At 44.4% G+C, this 27,285-nt stretch overlaps 2 protein-coding genes across 2 annotated transcripts; one reads left to right on the plus strand and one right to left on the minus strand.

The window, feature by feature from the left end:
- Window positions 1-1,174: 1,174 nt before the first annotated feature.
- TGOLN2 (trans-golgi network protein 2) lies at window positions 1,175-11,282 on the plus strand. Its single transcript, XM_063139502.1, has 5 exons — window positions 1,175-1,292; window positions 3,955-4,820; window positions 4,863-5,081; window positions 7,305-7,388; window positions 8,801-11,282. Exons 1-5 carry the CDS (start codon window positions 1,175-1,177, stop codon window positions 8,804-8,806), a joined length of 1,293 nt encoding a protein of 430 aa, XP_062995572.1. The 3' UTR covers window positions 8,807-11,282.
- Window positions 11,283-18,482: 7,200 nt separating this feature from the next.
- On the minus strand, window positions 18,483-25,653 carry LOC134407633 (caspase-3-like). The gene is made up of 4 exons (XM_063139503.1): window positions 25,452-25,653; window positions 23,153-23,325; window positions 20,300-20,429; window positions 18,483-18,766 (listed from the first exon to the last, which is right to left on the minus strand). Exons 1-4 carry the CDS (start codon window positions 25,651-25,653, stop codon window positions 18,483-18,485), a joined length of 789 nt encoding a protein of 262 aa, XP_062995573.1.
- Between the last annotated feature and the right edge of the window lie 1,632 nt (window positions 25,654-27,285).

The following is a 27,285-nucleotide window of genomic DNA, read 5'->3' on the forward strand; positions in this document are numbered from 1 at the left end:
GTCAGCTTTAAGTCAGAAGTTCAGGCTTGGAAAAAAGGAGGTTAAGATGAGACCTGATAGAGGTGTACAAAATTTTGCATGGTGTGGAGAAGATGGATAGGGAGACATTTTTCTTTCTGGTCATATTAGAACACAGGGTCATCCCATGAAACTGATGGGTGGGAGATTCAAGTCAGATAAAAGGACTTCCTCACACAGTACATAACTAAACTATGGCATTCACCACAAGGCGTGGTGATGGCCACCCATTTGGGTGGCTTTAAAAGGGGGTTGGATAAATTCCTGGAGGAGATGACTATCAATGGCTACTAGCCCCCATGACTATGTGCGACTTCTTCCAGTATCCAAGGCAGTAAGCTTATATACAGAAGTCTAATAAAAAGTGTTATCTTAAACCAAAAACAAACCTGAAAGCAAAATAAGTTTAAGGAAACTGGTAAAAATATCAAATTTTGGTATAACTATGCTTGTTAAAATAAAACCATTCTCTCTCCCCCCCCCCCCCCCGGCTTTTCAGGTCCTATTGGAAATCCCTGTATTCGGGGCATAAAAAAGTTGTTTTAAAATCTGCATAATATGTTTTTTAAATATATATATACACATACATAATCCGCATATAATTCCTTCCCCACTGATGAAGGCCTTGATGGTTGAAACGTGTTTGGGATTTATGTTTGTTGTATGTGGACCATTCTGTTTAAATTTTAAGTGTACATCTTGGTTTGAAGATTAAATATATTTTCTACCAACACATGGTTTTATTTTAACAGGCGTAGTTATACCAAAATTTGATATACTGTTTTTACCAGTTTTCTTAAACCTATTTTGCTTTCAAGTAAGCCTATATACAAAAGTTGCTGGGGAACATGGGTGGGAGGGTGCTGTTGCACCATGGTTGACAGGTGGAGTGCTGGACTAGATGGCCCCTTGGTCTGATGTTCTTAGGACGTGTCACTCTAACTTCTCTAGCTCTACCATTTCCCCTTCTCGCCACGCCTCCAACCCAACCACTCAAACTCTCCTTTCTGCCTCTCCTGCGACGTCTCGCGAGATCAACGGAGGGAGGAGCGACGACCGGAAGTGGTTGGCTCCGACGGGCGTCATAGTGGACTTTCCTTTTCCGTCGGGGTTTTGTCCCCCCCCCCCAGGAAGCGGAAGGAACTCTCGAGCCGGCATGGCGGCGCCGCGGCTGTGCTTCCTTCTCCTCCTCTTCGCGCTGGCCGCTTCGGGAGCTCCGGCGCCACCTGCAAGCGCTAAGAAAACTACGAAGGTGCCTGACGGGACTGCTGCAGGTCAGTGTGGCGTCTTGAACGTGAGAACGCGTGGGTCCCTGCAGGCCCCACGGATTCCCCAGTGTGTTTAGGTAGCGGTGGGGTTGATGGAATGCCGGGAAAAAGTCACTCTGCACACGCTCATGGATGCTCTTGTTATTTTATTTTCACGTCTTCGAGGGCAGAGTTCTGATGCTGGCAGTGAAGTTTTTGGTCAGAGCTTGCTAATACTTAGGCTCAGATGAAGCCTAGATGAAAGTTGGGGCTGGGTTGCTGAGGGAGAGAAATGATTCCTTCTCGGGTGTTTTTCCTGTGGAGCTGGCGACCTAACTCTCTCCTGGGGGTAAGTAGCCTTATTTAGGAAGATCATAGAATAGCAGAGTTAGAAGGGGCCTACAAGGCCATCGAGTCCAACCCTCTGCTCAATGCAGGAATCCACCCTAAAGCATCCCTGACAGATGGTTGTCCACCTGCCTCTTGAAGGCCTCTAGTGTGGGAGAGCCCACAACCTCCCTAGGTAACTGGTTCCATTGTCGTACTGCTCTAACAGTCAGGAAGTTTTTCCTGATGTCCAGGATTGTGGGAGAGAGTCGGTTTTCAGGAACCCAGTAGCTTTATTAAGAAGTTCTGTATGCGGCTTTAGTTAACAAATGAGGCGGAAGAGTGGGGGCGAGCACACTAACTACAGCTCCCTGTGTTGCTGTTCTCGTCACTCTCCACACGCTCGTCTTCAGCGGGGAGACTTTGCTACGTTTGGAGATTTCCCATGTGATTTAGAACCCTGGTTATCCACAGGTTCAGAGAGTTCCCTGCTGTAGACGGTCACCTTCAGTGTAAAGAGGGTGAGAGAAATCATGGCAGAGGGGGTTGAAGTAGGCTGCTTTCCCATACTCACTCTCTTTGTACGTTACTTAAAGCCTGTTGTGGGACATCTGAATAGGGTGGAGGTGTGATAATGAAGAAAGAGCAGGCGGAAGAAACATCAGGGCCTGTTCCAATTGGACTCCCTCCCCCCACCCCACGCTGGCCCCACAGGGCAAACTGTCATCTTGGCCTTGTGGGGAAGAAGAAACAGCAAGGGGACAGGAGCATCAGGGTCTGCTCCAATTGGTCCCCCCTCCTTCGGGAGCAGGACAATCTCATCAGCCCTGTTGCTGGTCTACTTAATTTCTCTCTCTCTCTCTCCCCTCTTCCCTCCTGAACTCCTTTTCCTTGTGTGTCATGTCTTTATTAGACTGTAAGCCTGAGTGCAGGGACGGTCCTCTTTGCTAACTGATTGTAAGCTGCTCTGAGAGCCTTTTTTGGCTGAGGGGGCAGGGTATAAATATGATAAATAAATAGTAATATTAGGACGATGGCTGTAAAGGTATCTTGTGCTTTGCTGAAGCAAAAATTCATTATTGAGTTGATCTCAGTGTTGCACTTCCCTTCTTATGGGAAGATGTAAAAACACTTAGGATGCAATTCTATGCATGTTTAGTCAGAAAAAAGTCTTACAACTTCCAGCATTTCACCTTTATGCACACACACACACACATACATGTGAACACACACATGGAAATGGCTGCAGAGCCACAGTTTGTTAGGGTATAAGGTCTAAGCATAAGGTGGCATGAGTGTGTAAACAGTGCATAGCTAAACTATGCAATTATGTGAGAGTGCAATGTGAAAATGCCTTTGACAGTACTATTATGGTCTACTGACCATTTTTTACTATATGTCTGAATTTCAAGAAAAAGATCTTAGGCAGCTTGATGAAAACATAGACCCAGTGTACAGTTGTTGTGAAAAAGGCAAATTCCATGTTAGGCATAATTAGAAACGGAATCTAAAATAAAACTGCCAAGATCATATTGCCCTTTTACAAATCAATTGTGCACCCATACTTGGACTACTGTGTACATTTCTGGTCATCACACCTAAAAAGAATTTGGGAAAGTGCAGAAAAAAGAAACCAAAGTTTATTTTTATTTATTTTTTTATTTATTTAAGGATTTTTATGCCGCCATTCAGCCAAAAAAGGCTCTCACGGCGGCTTACAAAAGTATTTCTTGACAGTCCCTGCCCACAGGCTTACAATCTAAAAGACATGACACAAAAGGAAAGGGGATTGGGAGGGAGGAGGAGGAGGAGGAGGAGGGGGAAAAGGAAAGCAAATTCAGGCACTACAATCTTAGTTGCAAAGTTCAGTTACAGTTGACAGCAGGAGGGAGGGGGCTCTCAGCTGGAGCTGGACCCAGGCAAGGTGGAGAGGTGCCTGGCTGCTGCTTCCTCCCTCACTGGTGGCCTCTCCAGAGACAGTTGGTAGCAGGAGGGAGGGGGCTTAAACCGATTAAAAACATAGCATACATGATTAAAACATCCTAAAAACAACGGCTACTAGTCGTGATTATATATTACCTCCATTATCAGAGGCAGTATGCCTACGTATACCAGTTTCTAGAGAACATGAAGTGAAGGATACTTGCCCTTATGCCCTGTTACTGTGCTTCCTGCATGCAGGTGGTTGTCCTGCTGGATTAGAGGGACCCTTAGGGGGTCCTAAAGTGTTAGTTAGCTAAGCCACAAAACTCTTAAGTTTCAGGTATTTCTTCCAGATTCTTTGGGGGTGGGGGAGTTTCTGATGATCTCCAGGAGGAGATTTTGCTACCTGAAAACTCTCTGTCTCATGCTTCTGTTCCAGAAACAGTTTTCTCCAAGTCAGTTTCTGATGAATCCACTTCTAAACCATTTCCCCAGAAGTCAAGTGCTGATGTTCCCAAGGAAAAGGTGAACGAGGCCAAAATCTCCCAGGCTTCTGATCAAGGGCCATCGTCCCAGAAGTTAGGTGCTGATGTCCCCAAGAAAAATGTGGAAGAGTCCAAAATCTCCCAGGCTTCTGATCAAGGGCCATCGCCCCAGAAGTCAGTTCTTGATGTCCCCAAGGACAAGGTGGAAGAGTCCAAAATCTCCCAGGCTTCTGATACAGGGCCATCGTCCCAGAAGTTAGGTACTGATGTCTCCAAGGAAAATGTGGAAGAGTCCAAAATCTCCCAGGCTTCTGATACAGACTCATCGCCCCAGAAGTCAGTTCTTGATGTCCCCAAGGACAAGGTGAAAGAGTCCAAAATCTCCCAGGCTTCTGATACAGGGCCATCGTCCCAGAAGTTAGGTACTGATGTCTCCAAGGAAAATGTGGAAGAGTCCAAAATCTCCCAGGCTTCTGATACAGAATCATTGCCCCAGAAGTCAGTTCTTGATGTCTCCAAGGACAAGGTGGAAGAGTCCAAAATCTCCCAGGCTTCTGATACAGGGCATTCGTCCCAGAAGTTAGGTACTGATGTCTCCAAGGAAAATGTGGAAGAGTCCAAAATCTCCCAGGCTTCTGATACAGAATCATCACCCCAGAAGTCAGTTCTTGATGTCCCCAAGGACAAGGTGGAAGAGTCCAAAATCTCCCAGGCTTCTGATACAGTTACAGAGTCATCATCCCAGAAGTCAGATACTGATGAACCCAAGCAAGCAGAGAACTTGATACCTGAACCCAAAACTTCCCATCATGTTACTTCTGTACCAGTAGAAGAAGAGGAGGAGGTGGAGGAGGAGGAGGAGGAGGAGGAGAAGGAGAAGGAGGAGGAGGAGGAGGAGGAGGAAGGTAAAAAGGAAAAGGAGACTGTTGAAGCTCCCCAGTCTGACAGTAATAAAGGGAAGAATTTGCTGGCTGGTTCACCCCAAAAGAATGGATCTGAAAGTAGTCATTTCTTTGCATACTTGGTGACCACAGCTATTGTTGTTGCTGCATTGTACATAGCCTACCATAATAAACGGAAGGTGAGTTTATAGTATTTCTTTATTTAAGGTACTTATGTATCACTTGCTGCCCACCATGGCCACCAAAGCGATATACAATTAAATTGCAACATAAATGCAAAACAAAAGAGGAGGTTGTTTGTTTGTTTTTTTTTAAAAAAGGTCCAGAGACAATTTTAAAATACAAAGGACTGATGAAACAATACAGTTTTTACTGTAAAAGGAATGGAGCTAGTCTGACCTCCCTTGGGAGGGAATTCTAAAAGTTGGGGTGCTGCTACAGAAAAGGCCCTGTCTCAAGTGCCTACCAACCTCATCTCTTTTGGTGATGGGACATACAAATTACTGGCAGGCTCATATGGGAGAGGCGGTCCTTCACGTATCCTGGCCTCAAGATGTTAAGAGCAGCATTGGGGCCAAGCGTACCTGGTCCAGAGGGAAATGCCTTATTCAGAACATGTGGTCTTGTCTACTGGCCAACAGAACCTCAATCTTGTCTGGATTGAGCCTCAGGTGTTTTGCTCACATTCAATCCCACATTGCATCTAGACAATGGTTCAGGACTCCCACGGCCTCCTTGGCATCAGTTCAGAAAGAGAAGTAGAGTTGGGTATCACCAGTATAGTGTTAAGACCCAACCCAAAAATCCAGGTCACCTCTCTCAGCGGTTTCATGGAAGCTTTAAAAAGCATAGGGGACAATATATTGAGCACTGAAGAAACTCACAATCTTACGGCCATGAGGCTGATCCGTAGCCCCCCAGCACCATCTTCTGATAATTTTCAGCCAGATAGGACCCTAACCACCTCAAAGGATGCCCCAAGTCCCGTATCAGCCAAGTGGCATAGAAGAATGTCATGATTGATGGTATTGAATGCTGTCAAGAACTCCAGCAGGACCAACTAATGCACTCCCCCTTTCTAGTTCCCGGCATAGGTAATCTGCCAAGGTGACCAAAACCATTTCTGTCTCAAAACCTGACCAGTACCCAGATTAGTTTGGATGCAAATAATCTTTCAAATAAACCTGGAGGTTTTTCCCCACACATTTCTGTTAGCGTGCACCATTTTCAGACAATGAGACTCAAGCCTGGTCTGAGAAGATCACATTCTTCCATATGCCTGAGGAAGCTGGCTCCTTCTTATTCTGTTCCTTATTCAGCTCTCCTCTAAACTCCATGATTGTAAATCCGGAAGAATAAAATTGTAAGGGTGTGGGTTTCTCGTTAAATCGGTGAGATTGCTAAGGTTGGGTTCTCTTCTTTTCTTTACTTTAGAATTTGCATTTATTTATTTATTTATTGCATTTTTATGCTGCTCAATAGCTGAAGCTCCCTGGGCGGTTCACAAAAATTGAAACCAAGTTTTAATTTTTAAAACCAAATTAAAAATTAAAACGTCACCATATGCTTCCAAGGAGGACCTTGGTTGGCTAACAATGTACCAAATATACCAACAGTTCCAATGCTAATCATAGACGTGTAACTACGACTCTACTCTGCCTGTGCTGGCAGAAACTCAACTCATTGCTTTGAGGATGTCTGTTGAAAGGTGACTTCCAAGTTGTGTGTATGGTGATAATGATTATACTCAATCATGTGAGTTCTAGAGGTTTGTTTGAGGAAGAGTGCAACGCAGATAATCTGTGCCTTCGTTCCATATGCAAGATGAGTCAAGGAAGTACTAAGGAAGACCTGTTGCTGTATTCTCGTGACAGTTCATGTGCAACCAATGACCTAGTTTGCATGACAAAATAGCCCATCTTGGGCTAATTTACCCACAGGGAGCTGTGGTGCATGCCAGCCCCCTGGGGTTGCCGTGGTTTGTTGCGTCATGTGAACCTGTCAGACGGGTGTTATTTGAAGGTTAAAACCCCTGCATAGCTCTTGGTCTGTTTTACAGTTATGTGAGGGTTGTTTAAGTCACCTCGACTGGGCAGTTCCCTTCTGAGGAAGGCCGACCTCATCTCTTTCCAGCGGCATTCTTTGGCCTTGAAAAGAAGTTTCTTTTTGCAGGCATTTGACCTGCCAAACTGGTGATGATGTCAAGCCCTTGGTTTTCAGCTTCTTATCTGCTGTCTTCCGATCCTTCTCTCTCCTTTTTATCTTGTAGTTTCAATAGTGTGCATTTTCTATTTTAATTGTTGTATTTTAATGGAAAGTTGGAGCGTAAATGCTTTAAATAGACTCTTTACTCCTGCCCAATTATTTATCTGTGCCTTTTTTTTATCCCCCCCCCTTCAAAGATAATCGCCTTTGCTCTAGAAGGAAAAAAATCCAAGTTAACTAGAAGGCCAAAGTCCAGTGACTATCAGCGACTGGATCAAAAGGTAAGCTTCTGCATGTGGCTTCTTAGCAGTTCATCTGAAGATATAGGCCAGTTGTCGATGTGATTTTTACCCTACCTTTCAGACAAGAAAGTCTCTTGCAATAGCTTGCTATGAAAATGTGTGCAGAGGTACAATATAATTAGCCATATGTTGGTTGGGGGTGGTCCATGTTCTTCCTTCCAGAGGGAGGGGGAGCAGCTGCAGAAAAACTCAAGGGTAAAGCAGGTTTTCTTTTAATCAGACTCCTTTTGCTCTTGCATATCCTGTTTGCTTTCTTTCTACTACACTTTTCTAGCTAAAATCCACGGAAGCAAATATATAATCAGATGAGATAAGCATTGCCTATGCCTGTGTGTGCACATTACCTAGCCCTGCTAATAAATCAACACCAGATGTAGGTCTGGGCACAGAAAAAATAGTTCACTTTGGAACCCAGCTTGTTGGCTTTGGTTAAATAGACATTGTTTTCCAAACTCCATGTTAGGCATTATAAGAAAAGGAATTGAGAATAAAACGGCCAATATAATACTGCCCTTATACAAATCTATGGTGCGACCACACTTAGAATACTGTGTACAGTTCTGGTCACCACACCTAAAAAAGGATATTATAGAGCTGGAAAAAAAAGTGCAGAAAAGGGCAATTAAAATGATTAAGGGGCTGGAGCATCTCCCCTACAAGGGAAGGTTACATCAGTTGGGAATGTTTAGCTTGGAAAAAAGGAGACTAAGGGGAGACATGATAGAGGTGTACAGAATTATGCATGGTATGGAGAATGTGGATAGGGAGACCCTTTACTCCCTCTCAAAATACTAGAACCCGGGGTCATCCCACGAAGCTGATTAGCGGGAGATCCAGGACTAATAAAAGGAAGTAGTTCTTCACACAGCGCATAGTTAAATTATGGAACTCACTACCACAAGATGTGATGGCCACCAATCTGCATGGCTTTAAAAGGGGGTTGGATACATTCCTGGAGGCAAAGGCTATCAATGGCTACTAGCCCTGATAGTTGTGTGCTATCTGCAGTATTCGAGACAGTAAGCCTGTGTGCACCAGTTGCTGGGGAACATGGGTGGGAGAATGCTGTTGCACCATATCCTGCTTGTACATCCCTGGCCGACAGCTGGTTGTACACTGTGTGAACAGAGTGCTGCACTAGATGGACCCTTAGTCTGATCCAGCATGGTGCTTCTTACGTTGTTATTATTATTATTATTATTATTATTTATTTATATAGCACCATCAATGTACATGGTGCTGTACAGAGTAAAACAGTAAATAGCAAGACTCTGCCGCATAGGCTTACAATCTTAACTTAGATTTGAGCTGGAGTTTCGCCTTGGCACAGGAGGTTTTGGTCTCGCAGGTTGATTTAAATCTCCCCTTTCTTTTTTTTTTTATCTGTGCAGATCTAAGGTAAACCCAGAAATTCCGCCATGATGCTGGGTTGAATAAGGACCTGTCCCGACAATGACCCCATTGAAGCACACGGGTGATGTCCTGCCTTCCATCAGTAACAGCCCTGCCCTATTGGCTGTGCTTTTGTGCCCAGGGGAGGGAGGAACAGAAGTGCTTTTAATTGTGCACATGCACTTTGGTAATGACCAACACCTTTCTTTCAAAGTCCTCGGCTGTTTGTATCCCTCTCAGCTACTTGAAGTTTGACTGTGTTTTCCTGTATTCTGACATAAGAACCAATAACGGGCAGTACTGTGTGTGTCTGTGTGTCTCCATCCAAACGATGTGGTATTTACCTTCTACTGTATCAGTTCAAAGGGCTGAACTTGTCTTGCCTGTTGAATGAGCAGATGGGCTTTATCTCATGCTAGATTCCTGGTGTTGTCTTCATAGCCAACATGGTGGGTTTGTAGTTGACTTTGTGAAGGCTGTCGACTGCTGTCCATGGTGTTGAAACAGACGCTCCGTTTGCACTAGTTGAGACACATTTTGTTTTGCCAGACAGACCTATCGGATGTCTTCTGTCTGTAGACTGCAATATTGACAAACGAATACTCAGTGTTGCACTTCTTTCTCGAGATGTCAAGAGTATGTGAAAAGGGGGAGTTCTTGTGCTTGGCTTGTGGCTTCCTAACGCCTCCTCTGTGCAATTGTGTGGTAACATTTCTAACTATTAGACTAAAGGCCAAATGATTTGGCGTCTGCTGGTATGAAGGAATTCGTGCAAGGAGCGTTTAATCCCCTCCTTCCTGGCCCATTCTGAGCCTAGGTAAGTTTTTTGTTGTTGAAAGAATCATTACCAATTTACTCGTGCCACACCCCCATTCCAAATGTCACAAGAGCATAGCAGTGGTGTCGGGGCTCATTCAATCTACCTAAGGTCACAAATAATAGAGTAGTAACACGACCTTGTGGATCATTTTCAAAAAAATAGACATATTTATAAACACTTGCCTTTTGCATCGTAAATCCACCGTTCTAGCGTTAATAGCCGCTCACTTTTGAACCCGTGAACTTAATTGCTGTTGCATAAATCTATACTTCAGAGCCCTGTTTGGGGGGCGTCACTTTTTAAATGTGAAGGGCACTTGAGTAGAAATAGATAGCATTGTTCACAAATGCACTGAAGAAAATGGTGGTTCAGGGGTGTGTGTGTGTGTGTCATAGTAATACTACACCTTTTCTTAAAACTGAATGTGGAACTGGCATTACTACGGGTTCCTGTAATTCCACAGAGCAGCCTGTTATGCGAAACAGCCTGTTCTTTTAGTTGAGTTTGTGTGGTGGCCCTTTGTACGTTGCACCAGTTGTCTTAGGCTAACTTTTTTTCTACTCGGGATGAAGAAGCGAGGCAGGGTGTGTGGAATGTGGATTTAAAAAAAATAATAGTCTGCCTGAGGCCTTCTTTGAATCTATATGCATTTCCAGTCGAAACCCTTAATTAAGGAAGTGGCGTTGCAAAACTTGTTAAGTCATGCAAAAGCTGCATTGCCTTTAAGCCATTCCAAATGCTAAAAGCCCTTTCCACACCCCAACATTTCAAGCCTTTTTGCAGAAATGCAGCTTGACTATCAGGCCTGTCTCATACATGCAGCAGTCTGCACCTGTTCTTAACTTAAGGGTGCATTCAGAACTGATTCTCTCCCACCACACAGCAGCCAGAAGGGGGTGAAACCCGTTCCACCCCTTCTTCTGCCGCGTATGTAGACTGGGCCCAAATCACCTTAGGACAGGAACTTACGTTCAAGTAACTAATGGTTCCTGCGGCCTTGCACATAAAAGGTGAAAGACCTGCTCTCTTTGGAAGTGTAGGTGCAAACTGTAGTGACTGGGGGTTCTGTGTAGCCCTACAGGTAGCAGAAGTTGCAGAGGGTCATAATTGTAGGATATTCTCAGGCCATGAAATGGCTGCTTGGCTTACAACTAGTGAATGACTGTCTCTTCCAGGGTAAAGTCCGTTTATGGAATGCAATAGAATTTCTGGCACTGAGCTGTTAATGAGAGCACCGCTGGGTGAATTCTGTCATATGGCGCTTGACATAAGACGCAGTTTCCGTAATTCATTACAAAGACATTTTTGGGAATGCATTTTCTCTAGTTTCAATATATTTCTTGTTCTCTTTTTACTTCAGGCATGAGGCTGAAGTTTCAAATAGTGAAAGCTTGCTCGATATTCTCTGGTCCGCACTTTTTTTTTTTACCTCAACTTCAGATGCGTCGAATTCTTCTGTCGCTGGATAGCTTCCTTGCCAAACGTTTCTTGTTTTCCCTTAGGTCAGTTCTCTCACCTGTTTGAATCCAAAAGTGCGTGTTTCTGGTTCTGGCAGCTTTAAAAAAATGAGACACTTTAAACGTTCAGATTTGTTTTTAATCTCGTTGTAATCTCTTTTTTTTTTCCCTGCGTTGTGATCTAAATAAATGGATGATGCCAAACTTTGTTTCGTTTCGTTTTTTGAAACAAATTTCATCAACTTCTGCTAAACAGTCATAACTCGGGAGAGAGTTTTTAGTGGGATCTTACGCTGTTCCAACCATCATTTGGTATAATGCGACATTTATAGACTTTCTGTGATTAAAATCAAACTCGAGGCTATCATAGCTTATCGAGGATAGGGATAAAGCTATCAGTGGCTACTAGTGCTGATGTCTATACGCTACATCTAGTATCAGAGGCAATATGCTTATGTCTTCACCTGGCGTCTAAAAGCATATAATGTAGGTGCCAAGCGAACCTCCTTAGGGAGCTCATTCCACAGCCGGGGTGCCACAGCAGAGAAGGCCCTCCTGGTAGCCACCTGCCTCACTTCCTTTGGCAGGGGCTCGCGGAGAAGGACCCCTGAGGATGACCTTAGAGTCTGGACAGGTACAACAAAATGATAAACCTGTAAATGTAAGCAACATATATGTATCCTTCTTCTAAATAGTTCAGGATTGTATACACAGTCTGTTTTTCTCTTGCCTGACCCTCCCCCCCCCCGCCCCTTATGCTCACAACAACTTTTGTTGAAGTATGTTTAGGCTGAGAGTGACCTGGTTCACACATAATGCTAAACCATGGTTTATTTAACTCATTGGCTGTTGAACTCCAAACATGTTTGGAGGTCGCCAGATTGGGGCAGACTGGCACAAATCTACCCTTGAACTGAGAAAATCCTACAGGAATAGGGCTTCCCTTGCCCTGGGTCCTTCTATGCGCCACAGCAAGAATGAGCATTTGAACGGTGCAGCATAACCAAGGAGGGCTTGTGCCGCATCACAGAACATGATATTTGTGGGACCAAAACTACATAACTTCCTTCTGTTCCTGGAAGGGTGTGTGTGTGTGTGAGCCGCACGCTTCACCTCAAATAACCCCTCTAGGAAGTACATAATAATGCTATTTGCTTATAGTCATTGAATGCCCTGTTTGACTTTGCTACATGGAGTGAAAAGTTTCGTTTGTGGGTGGGTCCTCTGCTTGGTTTCCCCGTTATTAGACAGAAGAGCAAATGCGGAAGTTAAACTGATGCCATTCATGCATGTTGACTCTGTCATTATAGTAGTTCTCAGAAGCCCAGCTAATCCAGGTGGAATCCACTTGACAGTGATCAGGTGGCAAACAGCCAGACTTCATTGGAGTTCATATCTACTGTGAGGAATGCCCTGATGCCGTAATTCTGGGGATGCCCGCACTATAGCTTGTAGGTTTTTTGGTGGCCTCCTGTATCTTTACCCAAATCATGCAAAATCAGTCAAAAGGGCCTTCCTTGCTCCTAGGTCTGGATTGGACAGTTGTGTCCAAGGTACTAGAACTGAGGGAAACAGACACTAACAATGGCTCCGTCTCCTCTACAAGCTCTGCCAACTCAATGTGCTTGAATTTTGGTGGTGTCCAGGTGCATGATGTAAACACCAATGGAAAACAGGGACCAGGGCTTCCTAACTCCCATCTTTCTGATCCCCCCAGAGCAGCAGCGAATCCTACCCGAGAGTGAATAGGGCAAAAATGCTGCTAGCAAAAAAACTGGGCCCATTGCAGGTGGTGCCCCTACGTCAGCCTAATTCATGCTGCTGTTGTCTGCTATAGGCTCTGCTGCCTCAGGCAGTTAGGGGTTGTAGGCCAAAACATCAGGAGGGATTCGGGTTGGGACGGCTGCTCTGGCTGAGAGTGAGGGGTGGAATCAGCAACACAAGCTCTATTAAGCTGGAGCGTGTTCAGAGGAGGGTAACCAGGATGATCAGGGGTCTGGAAACAAAGCCCTATGAAGAGAGACTGAAAGAACTGGGCATGTTTAGCCTGGAGAAGAGAAGATTGAGGGGAGACATGATAGCACTCTTCAAATACTTAAAAGGTTGTCACACAGAGGAGGGCCAGGATCTCTTCTCGATCACCCCAGAGTGCAGGACACAGAATAACGGGCTGAAGTTACAGGAAGCCAGATTCTGGCTAGACATCAGGAAAAACTTCCTGACTATTAGAGCAGTACGACAATGGAATCAGTTACCTAGGGAGGTCGTGGGCTCTCCCACACTAGAGGTCTTCAAGAGGCAGCTGGACAACCATCTGTCAGGGATGCTTTAGGGTGGATTCCTGCATTGAGCAGGGGGTTGGACTCGATGGCCTTGTAGGCCCCTTCCAACTCTGCTATTCTATGATTCTATGTGTTACCCATTGTAATTACCTGAAGCCGTGTTCAGAGGTGGTTGATTTCTTTCGTTTTATGCCCAGCATCCTCCTCTTTACGTTAGTCACCTGCTTCCCATTAAACTTTGTATTTGTTTTAAAAGCCAAGTTCCGCATTAACGAAGAGCGGACGCCCATTTTATCACCTTTGTTTAGAGGCAAGGCAAACCAGGCCAGCTGCAGGTTGATCTGATTAGCCGGAGCTGATTAGCAAAGCTCAGACAGACTTTGTCAAGTGTGCTGCGGTCAGGATGCAAAGTGCAGGGCCGTAAAACCTGGGTGATGCCAACACGTTGCTGCCTCCGAGCAGCACAGTAGCCCTGCCACAGAGGCTTTTTTTGGTGGCAACGATAAGGTGGAGCAGAAAATAGTGCCTCCAGTCGCCAGCTGCTGTTTTGTTTTCGTGGTAAGTGCTACAGAGAGGGGGTGGGGGAAGAGAAGGAAACTTATTTGATTCATGAATTAATTTCTATACCGCCCCAAACTACAAGGTACAGCATAAAATATAAAATATGGAAGCTTAAAGCCACAGTATAAAAGTACAACCAGAGATTTAAAATACAAATTTATAATAGCAGAGCGAAAAGGCTAGAATACTACAATGCTAGAATTCTGGAAAAATAAAAAGGTCTTCACCTGACACCGAAAGGAGTACAGCATAGGCGATCCTCTCCAGGCAGCTCATTCCACAGCAGGGGTGCCACAGCAGAAAAGGCCCTCTTCCTGGTAACCACCTGTCTCACTTCCTTTGGCAGGGGCTCATGGAGAAGGACCCTGAAGATAATCTTAGGGTTCAGGCCATATACATATAGGAGGAGGCAGTCCTTCAGATAACCTGGTCCCAAGCTATTTAGAGCTTTGGATATTAACACCAGCACTTTGGATTGGGCCCAGATATGGATTGGCAGCCAGTTCCTATACCAGTTTATGGTAACCTAACCAAATGCAACCCAGAGTGAATTACAGGCATCAAGAAACTGGGAGCCCAGGTAAATTTCCAGCATGAAACCAGGTAGAATGGCTGAATCCTAAGAAGTTTAATATGCATCTAGTCACAGTTTCGTCTGCAAGAATGTTAAAACTGTACATTAAAAATGCACATGTGGCTGTATATTACTGTAGTAGTTGCAGGTACTCTCTTGCCCGTGCAGATGACTGCCATTGAGTGTCCACTGAACATGTGGAGTGGGGGGGAGGATTGTGGTGGCAGGCCCTGACTTCCATGCATAGGGTGTGCCTTGGGCACAGAGACCTAACTATAGGATCTCTCTACACATCCTGGGATGCAGTAGAAATGAAGGTTTCCTGTTTACATGCAGAGAGCCTACACCAGGGTTTTGGAACCTCCAGTGTCGGATTTAGGAACAAGCCAAGGCTTAGGGCCTCATATTATCAGGCGCCTCTAAATATGTTGAAAATAACTAAAATGGATTATTATAATTGAAATCGCTTTGGCTTAAATATGTTGGGAAGTACAGCGGAGTTGCCATATATATAGGAAGTGTGGTAATGCAGTATTTAGTACTGGAAGCAATAAGTTCAGACTAGAGCCAGTTTAATGGAGCGAGTAGCTGATGAATACCTGGGGCAGCGTGTGTGTGTGCGCGCACAGCTGCGATCTTGTTCCTCTTCATGCATTCAGTGCGCCATGGCTGCAGTCGTCTGCACAAGGCTAAAGTTTAACATTGAAACACCAGCTATGACATTGCACAGACTTTTCTATGAAATCCTCCCCAATATTGCAAATTCTCAACTTTGCCTTGTTGACCAAACGAGCCACTGAACTTGACAAGTCCAGAGATAATCAGCTATCATTCTTGAATGCTTTTTTGTGTGTGTGCCAAAGTTACTAAATCTTTATTATGCAACCAGAATAGGTTTTAGCCAACATCAACAATAGACGCCTCAAGGTACAATATAAAACACAGTAGCTTTTTTGCCTGTCTCCCTAGAGAAGCCCACTTGGTTCCTGCTCTGTTATCCTTTAGGCATCAGGCAAACTGCTTTTTATCGTCCTAAGTCTTGTCAGGATGCCAACGCTCTGCCTGATGGTTTATTTCCTTATTTTAAACCTACTCTCCTTAGGGCCGTTTATTGCCAAAAAAAGGAGGAAACTCATTACCCAAAGAGGACATGCATTTGCATATTGCTAACTTATATGCATGGTGCAAATTTCGAAATAATGACTAGAATTCAGTACATCTCTCCGCAGGAGGGAACACTGATCAGGTACCGTGTTCCTGCTCAGTCTTCTTTCCAGATGCTGACTCTTGATGTGCAACCCCAAGGCCCCCTGGTCTCCCATCTTCTAGTTCTTTATCTTTAAACTGGACTTGGATTGCACAACCCCATTAATAGAGGATGCCTTCAAAGAGAGGACTGTCCTCTGTAAAGTAGGACACATGGCCACTCCAACCTCACTATTCAGCCGGCAAGAGTCCAACAGCAGTTTTAGATGAGGTCAATAAAAACAATAGCGCGTCATTAAAACAGCAGATTTATTTACGGAGGTGGTGATGATAACGGTTCCCGTCTTCCTCTCCTGCTCACAGAGGGGATGCTGGAAGTTTTAGTAAAGAACATCTGGAGACCACTGGGATGGCGAAAGATACATTATGTTTTTATTGGTTTTTTTAAAAAAATGTAAAATACCTTGGGCTACCGTATAAATTCCCTCTGTGTGTTTATGAGAGGTCAATGCACGTTGTGCTTTAAAAAATAATGTAAGGAGCTGAACCCTGAAGAGTGACAATGTTAGCAACTACTAACACAACTTTAATGAGGTATTTTGAGAAGACCTATGAAAATTGGGGGAGTGATTTATCAGAGATGACTAGCAGGAACTAGGGTCTGCCCCTGGTAAATAGGGAGTTAAAGCAAATGAACATTGGAACCACACACATAGGCCCCGTTCAGAAGACACCTTAAACCATGGCTTTAACCACAGTGACTAAGGCAAAAAGCCTTATTCACCATGGTTAGGGTGACCATATGAAAAGGAGGACAGGACTCCTGTATCTTTAACAGTTGCATAGAATAGGGAATTTAAGCAGGTGTCATTTATATATATGGAGAACCTGGTGAAATTCCCTCTTCATCACCACAGTTAAAGGTGCAGGAGCTATACTAGAGTGATGAGATTTAAAAGAGGGCAGGGCACCTGCAGCTTTAACTGTTGTGATGAAGAGGAAATTTCATCAGGTTCCCCATATATACAAATGACACCTGCTGAAATTTGTTTTTCAATACAGCTGTTAAAGATACAGGAGCCCTGTCCTCCTTTTCATATGGTCACCCTAACCATGGTTAAAGCTGTGGTTTAAGGTGTCTTCTGAACACAGCCCGGCTTTCTGGTTTAAGCACCGTGGTTAACGTCATGGTTTAAGGTGTCTTCTGAACAGGGCCACAGAGGTGTATTGAATGGCTAACAGGAGGCACAGAGTGTGGTGTATTTCGATACTCCAAGAGTGCCAGATACGGATCCACACATGCCTCTTCTGACCTCTTTATAAGCTGTTTTATAGACTGGACTGCTCTTTCAGCCATCCCATTAGATTGTGGATATCGTGGGCTGTAAAACACTTTTCAAACCCCCAGTCCTGAGCAAACCATCGAAACTCTCGACTAGCAAAAGGCATATTGTCACTCGCAAGTGTCCACGGAATTCCATGACGAGTGAACACCGCTTTAAGCTTAACATTCACAGTTCTTGCAGTTTTGTCAGGCAAACTCAATACTTCTGGATATTTCGGAAAATAATCAACTACTATAAGAAAAGGGGAAGAACCATATTCAAAAATATCTACACCTAATTTTCCCCAAGGCGTTTCTGGAATCTCATGCGGTTTAAGTGGCTCCTTCTGATTGCTTGAAGCAAAGTGAGCACAAACAGAACAATTTCTAATAACTGTCTCAATCTCTTTAGACATACCTGGCCAATACATTAGGTCTTTTGCCCTTGCCGTAGTTCTCTTACACAGAGGGAGGATTATTTGTAATCGTATACACCAGGAGTAAAGAATCTCTTCCATTTCAGAGAATCTTCCAGGAGTGGGAGGGCGACAAAGGCCAGATTTAGCTCCCTGGGACTGAAGTTCTGCACCTTCGCTATACATTAAGAGCAAACCCATTCTCTAAGTGGATCCTTATGTAGCCAAAACAGTTAGGACCCATGCACAAGTAGGAGATAGCAGCAGGCTCAGAGAAACCACAATGTCTGCCGAATTACAAGAAAGGAAAAAGGGGGTGGAAAAAGAATCCCCAAATAGCCCAATCAGAACTCAGAAGGCTCAGTTAACCCTCCTCCCCAGCCTCATGCTGTGCAGGAATGGGATTGGAGTATGGTATAAGAGGGCATGGCTGGCTGGAACCCTGAGCAGAAACAAGCCACCCTGCCAAGGGCTTACTTGTATCTATCTAGTTTTGCAAACGAAGGCAGGAGAGAAAGAATCCCCTTTTCCTACTGCCGGAAAATGAGCTGTTATGTTGAATTACACTCCAGACGATGGGTTTGTAGAATTAGATTTAAAAGGGAAAGGCAGAAGGTACAGCGGGTTGGATGCTGACTTACAGTAGTCATGCTTGGCAGAGACCCATTGAATTCAATGGGACAAATTCAAACTTCAGCCCTGCTGATTTCAATGGGTCTGCTCAAAGCGTGTCTAAATCTGGAGCCAAACCGATAAAATGCAAAGAATGAAAGGGAGGAGAAAATGAATGCCTCTCAAGCTGTTCAAGCCCAAGTGTGAACACAAGCTAATGTAATCAAAGTCCAGGCTGAACCATAATAGATGTATTTGTTTACCATTCATCTTCCAGCGGAGATTGGGAATGGGCTGCTATTAAATCATGACGCTGAATTTATGGCAATAATTTATTTCTCGTGGGGGGGTGGGGCTGGTTCTCGCTACGTAGGGATCGCTGTCGACACAGAAATAATGTCATTATTCTGTGATTCCCGGAGTCATTTCTCATGAAGTAGGATGGATGCCGCCTTCCTCTGGGGTCAGTCTAAAATCCTGATCGCCTGAGGCTTGTCTTCTGAAGGGGTAAACTGCTTCCACCATGTTAGTGACAAAGCAGGGCATCTCTTTCGCGCCCCTGTGAGTTCCTTTCGCTTCACAATGGTAGGCAACTTTCCAGCTAATTCGAGTCATTAAACGGGTGACTTCAAGGCCACGTTCCTCTCCTCTGAGCAAGTCCAGTAAGGCCTTGAGGAACATGGATTCCCATGGATTGATGAAGGAGACATAACCTGAAAATGCCAGAGAAAAAACTTAAGGACGTTGGTTCCCCTTTGTTAAGGTTCTGCCTACCAAATTGGTTTTCTCAAACTTGGTATGTTAGAAATCAGAGAAGGCTGGGGGCTCTGATGTCAGTGGGGCAATGAACCCACTTCGGGTTTCAGTCGGAACCAGAGTTCTAAAGGAGCTCTCTGAGGTGTGAACCCTGGATGGCTCCTTTAGAGTTCTGATCGAAACCCAGAGTGGATCCACCGCCTTGCAGTGCCACCAGCCTCCACTGTTTCAACTACTCTAGTAAATTCCTGCTGTGCAGGCCTAGAGATCTGTCCAGGTACAATTCTCAAAAGAGCCAGGAGAGGCTGGTGCTTCCTCTCAGATGTACACTTGGTGGCAATCATAGGTTTGTTGCTCTGTAACGACGATCCTTCGTTGGGGTCAAAACCAGGGATGGACTTTGGCTTTTATAACATGAGGGTATGCACGCATAAATGCACAGGCAGTTTGGTCAGTACATAGAATGACTATGTGCTTTGTAATATCAACAACTAAAATGCCCCATCCCCCAAATTAGGTTTCTGCTGAGAAATAATGTTTTGGGCAAAACCAGGAGTGGACTTTTGAGTGAAGGAACTTGTGAGCTCAGATCTGGTACTGAGCACAAATTCCTGGGCTGAGCATGAGCTCTTAGAGGCCTCCTGTTCCTTAATTCTTAGCACATGTCCGCCTTCCTGAGCCACTGTTCTGCACTAGACTTCTGGGTTCCAATAAAAAAAAAAAAAAATCAAAGTTAACTCCCCCCCCCTCTTGAAGTCTGTTCATCCCTGCTATAGATAACTAAATTAAAAATACAAAGCAAGAGATATAACTGGACTGGCCCATCTGGGGAAGAGTTGCTAAAAATAGGATGAGTTTAGAGTAGTTCTAGAAGGTGCTGTTGTTGCTCCTGAAATTCCAGGTTTTAACTTTCCAGGTAGTAGCTCTGACGATGACCCTGTTCAGACAACACGCTAAGCCATGGTTGTCAAGGATTTGAGCTAAACATTATGGCCTAGTGGAGCATGTGGACCATTCATTCCTAACCATGGTGGCTACATAATCATAGTTTAAACATGCTCACTAACCTTTTGCTGCAAAAGGATTAGCAGCCTAACCATGGCTTAGTGTGTTGTCTGAACAAGCCCATTAGGTAAGAGGAAGCTCAGAAATTGTTTTATATATTCTTGCCTGTCTATCTGGCAAGTCTGCCTTTCCCCCCTCCCTCTGCCTGTGGTATGGAATTACTCTGAACAGGCTTAATTGTGTTAGGTTGCAATCAGAGACCAAGCCATTCTGCCTGACCAGCTGCCCACACTATGCCTCAAACAAGCTCTTCTCTGGCTTTTCCTCCGCTACCCTAAAAACAGCCATTATTCCAAGCTGCAAATAAAACATTTGAGAATGTAATGTTAATTCTTGGGCAGCAATCCCGCAACTTACTTGGGTGCACCTGGTGGGATTTGCGTCCAAGTAAACATGCAAAGTGTTGGGCTGTTAGGCTTACGTACCGGGACTGCAAGAAAACATGACTGCGGTATTGTCCGGGATGGAGAGATAGTGTGAGAAGCAGTCACTCTGCGGTCCAGCGCCATCTGTCTGCAGGCACACGCCATGTTCTATGTCCTCTCCACGGCAGGCCTTGAAAATACAAGTGAGGGCAACAGGTATTCAGTGACTTTTGATGAGCTTCCAACAACAGCCCCCTGTGTAGTGTGCATAGCTCAGGAAAGTTTGCTTGGATCTCGCACCTCCTGGTCTGTATCCCGCCTACCTTGAAGCTTTCAGCCTCTATCCCTGTTCCCGGAGCAAGAGTGGCGGAAACCTGTCACTCCTTTGCTGTTGTACCGCCCTTATGCCTTCCAGTTTGTTTCTGGGCTCAGTTCAGGGTCAAAACTAGATGCGAGTTAAATACATCTTTGCTTTTAACATGCAGGGGTTTTTAGGCATGCAAATTGGATCTCCTGGGGCGGCTGGTAATTACGGGGATTGAGTCCATGTGGAAGGAGGGTTTAACTAGGGTGACCCTATGAAAAGGAGGACAGGGCTCCTGTATCTTTAACAGTTGTATTGAAAAGGGAATTTCAGCAGGTGTCATTTGTATATATGGGGAACCTGGTGAAATTCCCTCTTCATCACAACAGTTAAAGCTGCAGGTACCCTGCCCTCTTTTAAATCTGGTCACTGTAGTATAGCTCCTGCAGCTTTAACTGCTATGAAGAGGGAATTCCACCAGGTTCTCCATAGATACAAATGACACCTGCTGAAATTCCCTTTTCTATGCAACTATTAAAGATACGGGAGCCCTGTCCTCCTTTTCATATGGTCACCCTAGTTTAACTCTTTCCTCCCCTGAGGAAAATCCCTGCTCTGAAGCTGGTATTTGCCTAGGGATGGGCAGTGAGGTGGGAATTCCTGTACAAGCATGAGTCAACCAGCGGAGATGGTTCAGAGCACTTAGATCATTACATACTATGAAACTAGGAAATGCAATGACGCAGGGAGTTTCTTGGTGCAGAAGACGGGTTAATCCCTGACACCAAATGAGCAGAAGTAGTCTACCTCCTTTGCCTTTTGACGTCTGAGTCATCCACGCAAGCAGTCTGGCACGTTGCTGTTAGGTAAATGTGCATTTCCTGAACATAGGCTTTGGTTAGCATTTTGATGAAACTCGTTTTGACCCACTGGGTTAAAGTATCAGATGGCGTAATCCTCTACTCTCGCATGTATGTCCCATTGAGTTAAATGGGGCTTACTCCCAGGTAGGTAGGTACAGGATTGCAGCCCAAATGTTTCCATGCCACTTTGAGCTGATCTAACATTCCACTTCCAGAAGTGTAGTCTTCTAGCAAAACCAAAAAAGAGTCCTGTTACACCCCAAAGCAAGGGTGGGGAACCGTTTTCAGTCTGCGGGCTGCATTTCATTCCAGGGAATTGGCTCGGGGTTGTGTGCCAGAGGGGAATGCCCCCCTGAAAAATGTGGGTGGGGCCAAAGTGGGTGGGGCCGCTCCCTCTGTCATATACACATTCACATGCTATGCAGAGATGTATTAAAACACCTCCACACATCTCACACACACAGGTATACAGGAAGCTGCTGTATTGGCAGCACTGACTGGCAGCAGCCATCCAGGGTTTCAGACAGGTTTCTTTCTCAGCCATTCCTGGAGATTGAACCTGGGATCTTCTGCCTGAAAAAAAAATCTACTACTGAGCAATAGCCCCTGTCCTACTCACATACTCAATCTTACATTTACACATGCGCATTCATTCATTCTGTCTCTCTCTCTCTCTCTCTCTCTCTCTCTCTCTCTCTCTCACACACACACACACTTGCACACCTAGCCATGTAGAAATACCCTGAAAAAATAGAGGCAGGGGTGAAATGACACCACAAAGTAGCCAAATGAAGACTGAACATTTGACCGTAGAGAAGGGAGTGGAAAACAGGTAGGAAGCAGGGGTAGGGATGAAATGGAGTAACCTGGAAGAGGGCATAGCTAGCTGGCTGGAACGCTGATCAGGAGCAGTCTACACTGCAACGTTTTGTTACAGATCCTACTTGTCTTTCAACACAAACGCATGCAACCACATTTTTAAAACAATGTAGGAAAGTCTGTTGGGGCCAACATAAATACAGCAGGCAGAGATTTTAGCAATGTGCAATGTTTGCGTGTGCATGTTTAGGTCATAATGACTTTTGGTTTTAGAACTGGGATGTGATGACCACATCTCTTTCTTTCATTTTTGACTGAGACAGGCTTTGCTTTGCTTTCCCATCGTTATTAACATTTAAAGCCCTAAATGGCTTGGGGCCAGGTTATCTGAAGGAATGCCTCCTCCCATATGTACCTGCCCGGACCCTAAGGTCATCCTCAGGGGTCCTTCTCCACGAGCCCCTGCCAAAGGAAGTGAGGCAGGTGGCTACCAGGAGGAGGGCCTTCTCTGCTGTGGAATGAGCTCCCGAAGGAGGTTCGCTTGGCACCTACATTATATGCTTTTAGACGCCAGGTGAAGACCTTTTTATTCTCCCAGCATTTTAACAGTCTATAAATAAATTTTAACTTGGTGTTTTAAATTTGTAATTTTGCATTGCTGCTGTTTTTATCTGGTTGAGCTTTTATATTGTATTTTATATTATGGTTTTATACTGTTGTTTTATACTTTGAATGGTTTTAATTTTTGTGAACCGCCCAGAGAGCTCCGGCTATTGGGCGGTATAGAAATGTAATAAATAAATAAATAAATATCTCTACATGCTGCAGAAAAGCTGACGATCTTACAGGACAGAGCATTTCCTCATCCTCATTGTGACCATTTACAACACAGGTCACAGTTACAAGCCCTGCAGCTCCCGTTTTTACCTGTATGAAGAAGATTTTGGGCTTTCCTGCCAGTTTATGACATTTTTGGGGTGATAATATCTTGAAAATCTGTGTGAGCTGAACAGGTTGTCCTTCGCAGTCAAAGATGATCCCTTCTGTTCCGTGACTGGAAATGATGCTTACAAAACAGTCCCCATGTTCTGCATCACATTCTGCAAAGACACAGGACAGAGTAGTGTTTTTATTATTCTGTTATCCAGATTTATAGCCTGCTTTTTAATAAAAGATCCAAGGTTAGAATACACAGCCCTTTAAAAAAAGAAGAAGCAAACAGTGGCAAAAGCAACAGACGAAACATCAATAAAAGCTGCCTACGAAACAAATGTCTAGCAGTGCTAGTGAAATGTCTTCCACTAACAGTTACTCAGAGATGACCCCTGTCCTCCACTGAGTTCCATGTAGGGTTGCCATATTCTGAATCCACAAAACCGGGTCAATTTTGTGGGGTGGGGTGGGGGTAGGATTTTTTTTTAAAAAAACTGAGCTATATGGAAAGGTCTAGGGAAAGAAAGAAAGCTATCTAAACTTTAGTTATCTAATACTGCAATCCTATGTGTGTCTACTCAGAAACAAATCCTATTAAGTTAAATAGGGTTTATTCCCAGGTAAGTATGCATAGGATTGCAGGCTAAAGTACTTGGAAAAGGAAAGGAACCTCTCGTGCAAGCACTGAGTCATTACTGACTCTTGGAGGGATGCCAGCTTTCGCTGACGTTTTCTTGGCAGGCCTTATAGCGGGGTGGTTTGCCGTTGCCTTCCCCGGCCGTGATTACCTTTCCTCCAGCTAACTGGGTACTCATTTTACCGACCTCGGAAGGATGGAAGGCTGAGTCAACCCGAGCCGGCTGCCTGAAACTAGCAGAACAGTTTAAGCAAACCAACAGAACAAAATGACACTAAATTACATTTCTCCACTAGTTCTTAAAAGCTAGAGGATACTTCAATATGGAGACTTACACTTCACTGAGCAGGCTCAAGGCACCATTTCGGAGGTTGGAATTTCTCCAGCCGGCTGGAACAGGAATCCGGGATTCATGACTGACTGGCCGGGACATTTTGGAAATGCTTGGATACTGTAACATTCCTGGTTTTCCGGGACGTATGGCAACCCTAGTTCCATGGGACTTACTCCCAGGTAAGTGTGCATTAGTACTGCAGCCTAAAAGGAGCAAGGCTGCAATCCAGTAAAAACCAAAGTCCTATTGAATGCAGTGGGACGTACTTCTCAGTAGACCTGTATATGAATACGCCGTAAGTACGCAATAGCCTTTTACGATAAAACTTTACAAAAAGATTGCCCAAATAAAACTCTTTTCTGTCCTTCTAAAGCAGGGATGGGTGACTTGTGTGCTCCATCGGAAAGGCCACAACTAGCCAGTGTAGCTAATGAGGCGGGGCCTTGTTAGTCACTTGGTGAGCCAATGCAGGTGTGTGAGTTCTGGATGGGGTAGCGCTCTCTCTCTTTCTCTGAAAGTTTATGTATGCCACCTTGGGTTCCTTGGAGGAAAAAAGGCAGGCGGCTACCAGGAGGAGGGCCTTCTCTGCTGTGGCACCCCGGCTGTGGAATGAGCTCCCTACGGAGGTTCGCTTGGCACCTACATGATATGCCTTTAGACGCCAGGTGAAGACCTTTTTATTCTCCCAGCATTTTAACAGTCTATAAATACACTTTAACTTGGTGTTTTAAATTTGTAATTTTGCATTGCTGCTGTTTTTATCTGGTTGAGCTTTTATATTGTATTTTATATTATGGTTTTATACTGTTGTTTTATACTTTGAATGGTTTTAATTTTTGTGAACCGCCCAGAGAGCTCCGGCTATTGGGCGGTATAGAACTGCAATAAATAAATAAATAAATAAATAAATAAAAATGCAATAATAAATAAATATTTTAAAAATAAATAAGGTTCTATCCCCAACCCATTTGGTCTTCACAACAACCCTATAAGGCGGGCTTGGCTGAGAGATACCGATGAGCCCACCATCACCCAGTAAGCCTTGAAGCTCTTCCGGCAGGACGTTTCTCCTAATGGTATAGCTGAATTCTGCTTCCCTGCAATTTCCACCCATCGCTTCAAGTCCTGCAATGGTGAACAAGCCTGTTTTCTCTTCTTCTGACATTCAAAGGCTCCTGTCAAGTCTCCCCTTCCCCTTCTATTTTCCAGGCTAAACATACCCAGCTCTTTCAACTGGACCTGGTCTTTGGACCCCTCTCTCGCTATCCCGGTCTCCCTCCTTGGAACATGCTCCCGTTGGTCAAACACGATGGGGCTCATACCTTCCTCGTAAACGTCTTCTATTTCCTTTGCTGTCAAATCATAGCACAGTTTCACAGTGTAGTTGCAGTGGGATAATGCTTTAAAAAGCCTGTCTGCTTCCTTCTTGGCCCCGGGTCTTGACTGGAGCTTCTCTGAGGACCATCTGCTGCAAAAATCGTAATTGACAATCAGCAGAGCCCGGTTCTTTCTTTCGTGTGACATCCTGAGAAATTGCCCGACTGTCCTCGAATAGATTGGCACCAAACCAGTGCTGAGTGTTTATGAGCACCTGATATATGTACACATGCATATATAATCATCGCCCTGCTGAACCGTATTATGACTCAACTAGAGGGTGGGGAATGAAAGAAAATTCATATCCTGTTTCATTCGGTAGGCAGCAATACAAACATTGCCTTTTATTGTCGATAAATTGCAGTTCATTTGTCCAGAATAATGACTTGATTAGGACGCTGGGCCATTTCGCATGTTATATATAATGCGTGTGTGTACAGATGTATATCTGTATATAATAGAAAATGCACATTTTAAAACATGATCTGAATACTTCCATATAACTAAGAAAAGAAAGGAGTAGGCAGGTTGCGGTCTGTCAGCTTACAATCTAAAAGGACATGACACACAAGGGAAGGGGGGGGGAATTAATTCATTCCTCTCAGCCTGCTAATATGGCTGCTGCTGAGGACAGTTAAGGAAGGAGCTATTGGGTAGTATCCAACGTGAGCCCTACTTAGAGTAGATGTATTAAAATGAATGAGACACCATTGGCCACTAGTCCTGATGGTTAAGTGCTACTTTCCAGTACCAGAGGCAAAAAGCCTGGATACACTAATTGTTGGGGAACATGGGTGGGAGGGTGCTATTGCACCTTGTCCTGCTTTGTGGGTCCCTGGCTGACAGCTGGTTGTCGACTGTGTGAACAGAGTGCTGCATTAGATGGACCCTTGCAGTGGCCAGACTGATAACTGGAACAAGGAGGTTTGAACATATAACACCGATTCTGGCCCACTTGCATTGGCTGCCTATATGTTTCCGAGCCCAATTCAAGGTGCTGGTTTTAACCTATAAAGCCCTACATGGCTTGGGACCGCAATACCTGATGGAACGCCTCTCCCGACATGAACCTACCCGTACACTGCGCTCAACATCTAAGGTCCTCCTCCGAGTGCCTACTCCGAGGGACGCTCGGAGGATGGCAACAAGGGAGAGGGCCTTTTCGGTGATGGCCCCCCCAACTGTGGAATGATCTCCCTGATGAGGCCCACCTGATGCCAGCACTGTTATCTTTCAGGCGCCAGGTCAAGACTTCTCTTCTCCCAGGCATTTAACAGCATTTAACAACGCTAAGTTTGTTTTTTTAATGGACCCCAGAACTGTTGTTTTTAAATGGATACCGTTGTTTTTATGTTTTTGATGGTTTTAAATTTTGTATATTTTTAATGTTTACTGTTTTTAACTTTTGTAAACTGCCCAGAGAGCTTCGGCTATGGGGTGGTACATGGAATAAATAAATAAATAAATTGGTCTGATCCAGCAGGGCTCTTCTTATGTCCTAACTTAAGTTCCATTCATTTAAATGGGTCTACTCTAGGTTTAAACAGAACAGGATTTTTTTCCCAACCCTAGAAATACAATAATAAAGCAGAGGAGCTCGGTTGGGTGCACTGGTGACAATATATATAATTTTTTAAAAAATAGTAAAAATATTTTTTTTAATTTAATTTTTCAGTCTAGTTTAAAATGTGTGTGTGTAAAAACAACGGGAACAAGTACACACTATATATTGACCAATAAAAGCACAATATTGTAGTATCATAAAACCTATCTTTACCT

Source organism: Elgaria multicarinata, chromosome 12, assembly GCF_023053635.1.
Source record: "Elgaria multicarinata webbii isolate HBS135686 ecotype San Diego chromosome 12, rElgMul1.1.pri, whole genome shotgun sequence".
Classification (NCBI taxonomy): domain Eukaryota; kingdom Metazoa; phylum Chordata; class Lepidosauria; order Squamata; family Anguidae; genus Elgaria; species Elgaria multicarinata.